This window comes from Mus caroli, chromosome 18 (assembly GCF_900094665.2).
Source record: "Mus caroli chromosome 18, CAROLI_EIJ_v1.1, whole genome shotgun sequence".
NCBI lineage: Eukaryota > Metazoa > Chordata > Mammalia > Rodentia > Muridae > Mus > Mus caroli.
Genome location: NC_034587.1, coordinates 34574273 through 34586211, shown reverse-complemented (window position 1 = coordinate 34586211; position 11939 = coordinate 34574273). Strand labels below are relative to the sequence as shown.

Below are 11939 nucleotides of genomic sequence, written 5' to 3'. Positions count from 1 at the left end.
CTACCAACTACTCATTCAGAATGGAAAATTTTGATTGTGTCATACTGTTGCTGAGCTCCATCAAAATTGTACATTTATTGCCAATATGAAGGCTACAAGACTTCCCGTGTGTGTGGCTTTCTTGTTGCTTTGAGACAGGGTTTCTCTGTGTAGCTCTGGCTGTTCTGGAACTCACTATGTAAATCAAGCTGACCTTAAACTCACAGAGGTCCACCCGTTTCTGTCTGCAAAGTGCTGGGATTAAAGTCATGCATCACCATGCCAAGTTCTCCATGCGACTTTTACTTAACAATTACTTTATAAAAATATTCTCACAGATCTCATGCCTACCACCATAACAGACACCGTAACAGCTATGAAGGAGACAACATCTAAGATAATTAGCTTCATAAGGCAAATGCAGAATTGTAAGCTACAAGGCTGTTTGAACCCAGCACTGATACAACTTTAGGAGTGAATAGAACTTCTACCCATGTGTGAGCCTACCTTCTTCATTAATGCTTGGATCCCCTAAAATATGAGTACATACTAACATGAGACCTCTAATCTCTCTTTTAAAGGCCATTAAAGCCATGGCAGTATGAAGGAACTTCCAAAAGAAGGCAGATAGCTGATGAAATGTCATCACTGAGGACAACCAAGGCCATGGAAAACAGACTAGACAGGCACAATGCTTGTCTTCTCCCCTGGGACATAGAGATTCATAACTACCTGAAAAGACTGTACGTGAGGGAAAATCACAAGAGGGAAACAACAATCATAAAGTAAGTAAACTTGCTATGACAATATGCCAAATGCGATGACTAAACGAAATAATCTTAACGAATACCAATTTATCACTTCTCTGCTTTTGGGGGAAGTCAAATGTAGAAGGGATGGGGTTTTGCATATAAAAACTGAGAAGCTGGCTGGCCCCACACGTACAATCAACAGTATTTGTAGCATGACAGAAGCACAGAAGGTTCAATGAGTACAAAGCGAACACCTGTTTGAATGAGGCATTGCATTGCATGCCAATTGCTCAACTATGAATAAAAACAAAACAGCTTTTTTTTAGATTATGTAGTATTTACTGAAGTTATTTAGTTTTAGTTTCCTCTTCAAATATTGAAATATCAGCAATATCAACTTGTACCTTAGTGACCTTACCACTAGAGAATTGATAGACAAAGTACATCTCTTGTACTGACATCAGATTTGCAGTTTGTAAAATGCTCCAAAGTGCAAGAATAGTTAGTACTGCACATATCCTACCTTTCCTGAGTTCTGCACTTAATAAAATATCTATATAAAGAGGTCTTGGGAACCAGACATGCTTGCACAGCCATAATCCCAGACCTCAGGAGCAGACATGGTGGCACAGCCTAGGCTACATAGAGAGAACTTAATAAGAACTTACCTCAGAAATAAGTAATAGCAATAGTTTAAAAGAAACAGATAAATGATTTCTAATAGCAGAGAAATAAAAATAACTTTGAACAAAGACTGATTGTTCTTTGTCTTTAAAGTAAGTCCAGCTTAACTCTCTGGCTTGGGAATTTTCTGCTCATTTTTTTCAACAACATATGAAGATAAGCCATCTACAAATTAAATTACTAGTAGGATCTGGAGCTGGGGATTTATCTTAGTGATAAAATGCATACCTTGTATTCCATGGACCCCAGGTCTTGAATTCATTCTCTTTCTCTCTCCCTCTCCCTCTCCCTTTCCCTCCCCCTTCTCTCTCTCTCTCTCTCTCTCTCTCTCTCTCTCTCTCTCTCTCTCTCTCTCTCTCTCATAGTAGTCTCAACATTTTCTTTAAAGTTGTAAATGGATTGTCAGCATATAGCCCTTCCAGCTTTAGTCTGATATCATATGGTATAGTGCCTCTCAAAATAACCATCCTATATGAACTGCATAACGTTCCTGAAAATCAACATAAGCATGAAAGGGTGAAGGACTCAGTTAAAGTTTCTATACAAGGCATTGGGCTGAAGAGAAAAATATCCTCTGATTATTCAGAATTTACTCTTGCTCATTTACATAAGGTTTTGGTGCTAGGGAGCTTTAGGATGGAAGGTGCTTCTCCCACGCCCAGGAGAACTTAAGTGGCTATGGCTATACAATTGAACTTACTGATGTTTGGGAGTGTGTCAGTCTTAAAGTGTTGTCTTTCCTGAGTATCCCAAACTATTCAATTTTTTTTACAGCTTCAATTATTTTCTTTAGACAGTAGCATTCAAATATTAGATAGATGCCTCTGGACAACAAAACATGAAAACAAAACATTTTAAGTAAATTTAACCAAAAATAATAATTTGTGATGTAAAATTTAAAAAATTTCATTCTGTTGTTTTAGTTGCTTCCACATGTCATTTTTCGATGTAGAAGATTCAAACATTCCAAACAATAATCTTTTTCCCATAATATATTCTATATTTTCAAACCATTTAATTACAATATTGTAGGTAGAATACTGCTGTGGATTGACAGTTTTCATCCCCAAATATTCCTACAGCATGACAGATTGAAATAGGAGGGGATAAACCCTCAAAAGGAAGACACAAAATTATTTGCCCTAAGGCACTGTATTTATGGCAAGTAAGTATTAATAATAAAATGACTAACACACTTAAAAACCATTCACCTGCATATTCTGTTGAAAGTTTAATGTGCCCTCATTTACATCCACAATTTACAATTCAACTTATCATCCGAACACATGCCTCACTAAATGTCTGCTTATACAAAATGAAAGCACTCTACATCACTTACAGTGACTTAAGTCACAAACGGCCGTCTCTGGTATATTTTAGTAGCAATATAGGGCTGTATATAAGCAAATAAAATCTTGAAATACTAATTGTGGTGGTTAGTAAAGATAATAAATTAATTTCTCTACTTCTGTTTGTGTACAAAACATGTAAAATATGACAGATAGCTGTATCTTATGGTCACATTTCACCAGCTGTAGACAAAGCTGTTTTATATACAGTAGGCGTGTGGGCGAGGAAAACACACATGCACAATGGAGTTCTTGATGCACAGGCATCAAGAAAAATCAAACTGGCATTTTCAGGAATAATTGAAACTTCAGATCATCTAGGCTCAATTATCACACTCTAACACAAGAAGCCCATGAAAGCAAAGTGGGGCTTTTAGGAGACTGATGGGGAGGAAACAGTGGGATTATAGAAGGTGATAATTAGGAGAATGTTATCATGCTGTGGTATGTGCATCTCTGAAAACGCCCCAATGAACATTGTACTTAGCACAGTTAATGCACAGCAATGAAAGTTAAAAGTAAAACAAATAATACTTAGCAAGTTACATGCGTAGCATCAACAGGATACAACTTGAAGCGGATATATTTCCAAATATAGTCATAAATGCAGAGGAAGAAATGACTCCTAAGAATAGTAACTGAAATGGCCATCGAAACACAGCAAAGTTACTTATTTCCCTCTCAAATGAGTGAAGAAAAACATGCATTAAGATTGGATTGATAAAATATGAAGCAAAGAACAAAAAAAGAAGAGAAAAGGAAAGAAACAATTATTTTTTAAAAACCCTACACAATTAGAAATCATGGGTAAAATCAACATAGACCTATATTTCGAGGAAAAATTGTTAAAGGCAAAGGGAAATATTAATAGCCAAGAAACTCATTCTTACTCAGTTACCAAAACCTGGGTGATCCTAACACTGAAATTTAGTTGGATTCCTGAAGGACTCTATTGTGAATAATGGTTCAGGAATTTGAAATCTGTAATCCCAGAGTCTCCGCTCAGACACACCTCATACTGGTAGCTCTGGGACAGGGTCCCCATACCGCTGACGTCCACTAAGTGGCTAGGAAAGTGTCCCTCAGGCACAGAGCAGGCATCCAGAGAGGCCTCCCTGACCCTCCTGCAAAGCCTCACCCCCACGAACAGCAGTACAGACAGGAGGAAGAGAGAAGACACAGAGGCCAAGGCAACAACCAGGTACAGTGTGAGCAAGTCTTCATCCTGTGAAGAGTCGTGCTGCACCTCAGGCAGAGGTAGGTAGGGCTGAGAGAAGCCATCCACTAGCAGCACATGAAGAGTGACACTGGCAGAGCGCTGAGGTTCTCCATTGTCCTTGACCAGCAACAGCAGTCTGTGCTTGGGTGCTTCTCGTTCACTCAGCAGCCTGGTGGTGCGCAACTCGCCATTGTGAGCCCAGAGGCTGAACAACCCAGGTTCCGTGGCCTTGAGCAACTGGAATGACAGCCAAGCATTCTGGCCAGAGTCAGAGTCCACTGCCACCACTTTGGTTACCAGGTAGCCAGGCTCCGCAGCCCTGGGCAGCAGCTCAGTGCAGGGCGCAGAAGCATTCTGCATCGGGTAGAGAACGAAGGGCGCATTGTCATTGTCATCCAGCACCACCACACGCACCAGAGCCTGGCTGCTGAGCGCAGGTGAGCCTCCATCTGTGGCGCCCACATGGAATTCAAAGGCCTGTAGGGCCTCATAGTCCATTGCCCTGAGAGCGAACAGCTGCCCATTGTCTGCATTGATGGAAACCAGCGAGGCAAGGGCCAGTTGCAGGTCATGGGGTGGCAGCAGCGAGTAGGTGATGTGGGCATTGGAGCCTGAGTCTGAGTCTGTGGCACTGATGGTGCCTATGTGCAGGGCGGGGCTGTTGTTCTCGTGGACGAACATGGTGTAGGAGGCTTGGGTGAAGGCAGGGGCATTATCGTTGATGTCAGACACCTGCACTGTTATAGTGTGCTGGGTTGTGAGCCTGGGCGTGCCCAGATCGGAGACTATGATGGTGATGTTGTACTCTTCTCTGTTCTCTCTGTCCAGTGGCCCTTCTGCCGCTAAAGTGTAGTAATTTTCGAATGTAGGCTTCAAAAGAAATGGAAGTTCATTCTGAATAGAACACACCATCCTCCCATTATCCCCAGAATCTGGGTCAGAGACACTGAAAACAGCAACTACAGCCTCAGGAGCATTTTCTGGGATGGAACTAGTGAGCGAAGAGATGGTGAGCTTAGGGGCATTGTCGTTCACATCCAACACCTGGATAGCTACAGTGCATTTTCCTGAAAGACCGCCACTGTCTGTGGCTATAATTTCCATGTTATAATATGAAGTTGTTTCAAAATCCAGTGCCCCTTTAAGACGAATTTCTCCTGTGATTTCATCTATCACAAATGGTTGAGACCCTCCCCCGCCTTGAAACAGAGAATAGGCTACCTTGCCATGTATCCCAGCATCTAAATCCCTGGCAGAGACCGCGACAACGAAGGCATCGAGGGGGCTGTTCTCAGGGACCTCCACCGCATAGAGTGACTGTACGAACTTGGGGGCGTTATCATTGATGTCCACAACTTCAATTCGAACTGTGGTGGTTCCTGACCTGGGCGGGGCTCCCCCATCCAGAGCGGTAAGGATTAAAGAGAGCTCAGGCTGCTCCTCCCTGTCCAGGGCTCTGTCCAGCACCAGCTCTGGGTATTTCCTGCCATCTGAGCGACTGAGAGTAATGACATGGAAATGGAGGTTGGGACTGACTGTGTAGTTCTGAACAGCATTGCTCCCTATGTCAGGGTCCTGAGCTGCCTTCAGAGGAAACACAGTTCCTGGCTGGGCAATTTCTTGAATTTTTAGCAGCATTTCTGTGTCAGGGAACTCTGGAGAATGGTCGTTTATATCTGTGAGCTGCAAGTCTGTTTGAAAGAACTGCACAGGGTTTTCTAGTATGATCTGGAAGTGCAGCACACAGGGTTCTGTCGCCCCACACAGTGCTTCGCGATCTGGTTTTTCCTTCAGGAGCAAATTCCCTGTCTCCACATCTAGCTGCAAGAGCTCTTTGTTTCCTCTGTGATGGATTCGAGCCCTTCTAGTGGCCAGTTCCCCTACCCTGAAGCCCAGATCTTTTGCGAAGTGAGCCACCAAGTAACCACTCTCCATTTCTTCTGGCATGGAATATCTAATTGCCTCAGAACCAGCCTCCCACAATAGAAACAATATAGCAAGAAAAACCACTTGCCTTTTCTCTGACGTTTTTGCTAGCGTTGTCTCCATTGTTGAGCTATGATCCAAACAGTGCTTCTAAATCTTGTCGGTTTCAGTCACACAGATGTTTTAGTGAAATGACCTCAAATGAACCTTATTGAATTGCTTTCAGGAGTCCTTTCTCCCCGGATCTTATGTAAATACCCCCCTATTCGGGGAAACATTCAGCATTCTGAATCCCAGGAATGGCGTCTTGGGCATCCTGGGAGCCCCTTGTTTTACAAATCCTTAGACTGCAGCGCCACCGTGTGTGCTATTCTAGTGTTGCACATAGTTCTCTCCACCTTGTTCTCAGTTCAGCCCTGTTGGGTTTAAACATCTTTTAAGATACAGAAGTATCGCTCTTTTCATGTTCAGTTTTGAAAACGTAAGTTCCAACACATTTGCTGCAGTAATTTTCAGTGAATGTAACTTTTTTAAATGAACAGAATAGCACACTGATCGTAAAAACTTTTTGAATACATAAATTCAATGCAATGGATATCTACAAAATATTTGAATATTCTTAAGTTCCTTTACAATGAAATGTAACATATGTATAGAAAAGGACACCAATCTTAAGTGCTCAGAACAACAAAAAGTCATCAAGTCCATGTATTCCAATAAGCAGAGTCTGGATGGATAAATATTGTGCGCCTAAACAAAACATATTCCCCCGACCTCCACTGGCTTCTACTCTCTTCCTAAGAACAACAACGTTGTTTCTTTTTATTAACATAGGATCTTTTGTCTTTCTTAGAACCTTTATAAAGTAGAATCACTAAAGTATTTCTGTGCTATAGTATTTTCCTTCACTGGCATCATCTTTGGTAAGCTCATCTATGGTATGCTGTTGTTTTCCATGTTTTGTATCATTCCTCCGTGTGCTTGTGTTATTTGTTTGCATATACTCCACAAAAGAAACATTTGGGGCTTCCATGTTTGAGTTTTATTTGTTCGTGTTTGAGACACGATCTCTCTACATAGCTCTGGATGTTCTGGAACTCATTCTGTAGAGCAGGCTGACCCGGAACTCACAAAGATCTGCCTGCTTCTGCCTCCTGAGTGCTGGAATGTAAATCATGCGCCACCACACTGAGACCCAGGCTTGAATTTTGACTAGAACTCCTATAAACAACTGAACATGTCCTATGTATAAAAATATACATATATCATACATATCAGGGTTGCTTGGTGTATGTCAAAGTGTGAAAATACATTTAGCTTTAGCAGATAATGTGAAATAGTTTCCAAAGGTCGATGATGTACTGAGCTGCCTGTGGTGGTTCACCTCTGTAGTCCCATGTCTGTGAAGACACGTCAGTTATCACAAGTTCAAGGCCTGAGTGGGATATATAGTGAGTCATTGTCTCAAAGACATTTCTTTAAAAGCTGGGGGTAAAAGTATAGTTCAATTGTAGAGAGCTTGCCTAGTGCACTCAATGGATTGAGATCCATTCCCAGCAATGTGAAAAAGTTATTCTAGCAACTCATGAGAATTCCAGTTACTCCATAATCTTGTCAACATTTGATGCTGTCTTTCCATTTTTAACCACTCTAGTGAGTATGGATATCATGGTGAATATTTATTTGCACTTCTCTGGCGGTTAATGAAATTTTGCAAACTTTCACATGCTAATTGACCACTCAGATGCTCAGTTGTTTTATAGATTTGTCTATCTGAGGTATTTGCCTGTTGTCTTGTTCTGCAGAAGAACTTAAATTCTTAGCACAATCTCTGTTTGCATGCACATATTGTAAATAATTTCCCCATGATATGCCTTCTATTTTAACCTTATTATGGTGTCTTTGTAAAACAAAAGTTACTAATTTAGCTTAGCCTGATCTGTCAATATTTTCCATTTTCTGGGTAGCACTTTTCTCCCATTTAAATTTTTCCATCTCCAAGGTTATTGCAAGTCTTATTATGTATTTTGAATGCTTGTTTCATTTTTCACATTTAAAAGTACAATGTAAAATCTTACAAGCCCAGAAGACTAAGTCCCATATTTTTTTCCAAATGGTTTTGCATTTTGTACTGGAAAGATGATCCATTCCCCATTGCTTCTGAATAGTCACAATTCAACTGTCAAGTCACAATTGACATGACTTAACGCAAAGATTCCATTTGCCATTGATTATCAAATGATACTATGCTTTCTTCTCATAACTCATAGGTTTTCTTATTCTCAGGGCATGTTTTCCTACAAAAAGATTAGTTTTAAGTAATTTTTAAAAAATATATTAATTTTTTAAAATTTAAAAATGTATTAAAAGCACAGAAAAATTTATTAAAAGCACAAAGAACTTCTACAGCTGTGCACAGCTATCTTCACTGTAAACCCCTATGAATGATACAGTTCTTATAACTAACTGAGCTTTAGTATCACACATTAATTTTTACTGAGTCCATTACTTTAACTTATATTACTTCTATATACTCTACATCATATAAACTTGAATTAATTTATCATGACATCCATCCATTTTAGCATACCACAGAGTAGTTCCTCTGACCTCAATTCTTCAAAATCTATTTATTTATCCCCCTCTCCCTTTCTGAATCTCTTGAAATCACTGACCTTTTTAGTGTCTGCATGCTTTGGCCCTTTCAAAATGTCACATAGTAAGAGTTTTTCAGCTTGGCTTCTGTGATGAATTTCTGTTTATGTTTTCTCAATTGAAGTGGAAATTTCTGATTTGTTTTGAGCCTTAGTTGTGGCATGTGATGTTTTTCTGGAAATTGTTTTATGAGAGGATAATTTTGCTGATGTACACACTTATATTTTTCTGGAAGCATCTTAGAAAAATGGTATGCGATTTTTCGCTAGAGTGGATGTTTGAGAGAACACGTGATGTTTACAAAGAGTGCAAATATAATCCAACAGACAGTGGACAGTGCTGTCTGGTATTGGTTCGCCTTGCCACTCTTTGCTAATCATTGTCTGTCATGACTTGGTAGAGACAAACACATCAAAGAACTTCTTGTATTATTCCTGCATCTTCTTGCCACTTCTGGGAACTCCGGCAGATTGGCAAAGCCTCAGGGTTTCTTTTGGATCAAACTGCCATTGCTGGTTTGTGAATGGTGTTTGCAAGTGGATTGAGCTACCACTGCTGATTTGTGTGAACTGAACAGCAACTATCTTAACAATTCAGGTTGTAATCACCTCTAAAGAGCTATTTCTAAACAGGCCCACATCTTCTTTTGCCATATTAACCTTTCCTTTCTACTACCTCTGGTGGGTGGCAGACAAGAAGGGAGGTTAAAGCCTTCACATATGCTTATTAAAGTAGGTTTTGAAAAACATAAGTCTACACTCAACACCTTTTCATGGGTTGATAGGTCATTCATTTTGGTATTGGCTAATATTTCATTTTGCAATTGCATCAGACTTTCTCAGTTTCCCTTTCTGAAGAATCTTGGTCACTACCAGGTTTTTATAAGTGGTGTAAAAAGTTTCAATAAACATGCCTGTCCCAGTTTTTGTGTGAACATCAGTTTTCAGCCAATTTAAGTTTATACTTAGAAAACTGATTGCTTGATGACATGTAAGAGTGCACTTCATTTTGCTGCCAAATTATCTTCTAAAATGATAATACCCTTTTCATTCCCATGATCCAGGTATGAAGGTTCTTGGTCCTTTGTGTCATCTGCAGCAGTTGATAGTTCAGTGTCCTGGAGTTTGACCATCCTGCCTATGGTTGGGTGGTGGCATTTCATTATTTGAATTTGCTGATGTGAGCTTCTTCTCATGTGTGAATTTGTCATCTATATTAGTCAGGGTTCTCTATAGGATGACTTGCATACTATAGACTGTGGTCCGGCTCATCCAACCACGGCTACCAATAAATGAAAAGTCCAAAAACCAGTATTTATTCAGATGGTCTCCGTTATACTCTTGAATTCCGAAGAGGTAGGTCCTAATGCCAGTGGATGAATGGACTAGCTAGCAAGACAAGAGCAAATAGGCAAAGAGGGAAGAGCCTCCTTCTTCATTGTCTATATAAATCAATACTTGTCAACCTTCCCAATGCTCTAATCCTTTATACAGTTTCTCTTGTGGTATCCTTAACCATAAAGTTATTTTCAATGCTACTTCATAATTGTAATTTTGCTACTCTTATAAATCTAATGTTAATATCTGATATGTTGGATATTTGATTTGCGACCCCTGTGAAAGAACTGTTTGACTTTCAAATCAGCCATGTCCCACTGGTTGAGAGCCTGTGTTATAAAGACTTCCAGCAGAAGATGTGGCACAGATTAGAGGTGGGTTATCCCACCTCAAAAGTCTGAATTAGAAATGGATTTTCCCAGCTCAAACTAAACAAAAGTTCCTTCACATGTGTGGCCCGATTGAGAGTTTCCAGATGTAGCCGAGTTGACAACCAAGAATAGCCATCGCACCATCTCTAAGTCTTGTTTTGTGTTAAAATCACATTTTTTACATGTTGTTGTTTTCTTAATGTTGAATCTTGGCAGTCTTTATTTTGAAAGCTGTATTTTATTTATTATTTATTTATTATTTATTGCCAGTATTTTCTTCTGGTCTATGGCTTTTTAAAAAATTGAATAATCTTTTGCAGAGCAGAACATTTAATTTTAATAAATCCTGAATCATCAATTCTTACTTCCCTTGATCACAGTATCACTACAGAATACTCAGTTTTATTTGGCATTAAGATTGCTTTATTATGTTCTCTTTGTATATGCATACAAAGTGTAATTCAGCCCATCAAATTCACAAAGAATGTTGAAATTTTGCTTAAGTTTTTACAATTTCTATTGATTTTTTGAAAGATAAACATTCCAACCACAGAATCCTTCCAACAGACTACTGTGCATTCCTCCACTTATTTACATCCTTATATTTTCCAATAGTGTTGTATATTTTTGCATTGTAACTTTCAATTAGATTTGTTTCTTGGTGCTTACATGTTTGGAAGATGTTTTAAACGCTATTTGAATGTTCAAATTTTCTTCATAGAAACAGAACTGACCTGGCATCTGTCAGTACTCAAGACTTCACTTGTCACTTCTGATTGAAAAGTTTTCATGATTTTTGTGTGTGTACTTTTGTCATTTAACATGTAGTGCTATTTCTTCTATTATGGCTTTTCTCTCTTCTCTGTCTTTTCTTCTAGTTGGGATTGGTAGTAAAATCTCAGCAGTAACCATGGAGGGCATCCTTGTCTCATTTTTGATCTCCAGCAAACATCTCAATAATTTTCCTTTAATGATATTTACAATGTATATATTTGATTTGGTTTTTTTATGAGATGGGGTGCCGCTGTGTATAGCCTGGGCTGTTCTGGAACAACTTATGGCAAATGATCTCATAGAGATCCACCGGCTCCTGACTCCTGAGTTCTGAGATTAAAGATTTGCCACCAAATCTGGCTACTGCATACTTTTAAACACTCAAAAACTCCCTTATATGTATATTTACATACTTTGCACATTAGTATATGCTGGATTTTGTTGAGTAAATTTTTTCTGTACACATTGAGATTAACGGTATTATTTTTCCCTTTTACCTGTTACTACGGTGAATAACAATGATCAAATTTCAAATACTGAACTGCTTTGCATCAGATACTAACTCATTATGTCATCATTTACCTTTGCCTTATACATCTCCAAATCTGATTGCCTTTTTCAAGGAAAGAGCATGTCCATGTACGTCCATGGAAGACTTTTGTCATTTCTTTCTTACAATGCCCTTTTGAAGTTTAGATATTATAATCTCTCCATAGTTACTGGCACCCAAATGATTTTTGATATGTTCACTCATTCGCAGGTTTATGTGTTTGTTTTAGCTCTCATGTGAGCATTTGTAATAATTCAACATGTGAAATAGACTTTTAGAGTACATTTGTCTAATTCGTATGATTGATAAGATTTTATATTTTCCTCAGTTCTGAATTTCAAAT

At 39.0% G+C, this 11939-nt stretch overlaps 1 protein-coding gene across 1 annotated transcript; it reads right to left on the bottom strand.

Annotated features, from left to right (window-relative positions):
- Positions 1 to 3091: 3091 nt before the first annotated feature.
- Positions 3092 to 6182, bottom strand: LOC110284916 (protocadherin beta-6). Its single transcript, XM_021150913.2, is given in 2 exon segments — positions 3092 to 3728; positions 3730 to 6182. Coding segments are annotated over 2 exon segments (2340 nt in total). The 5' UTR covers positions 6033 to 6182; the 3' UTR covers positions 3092 to 3691.
- Positions 6183 to 11939: the final 5757 nt, after the last annotated feature.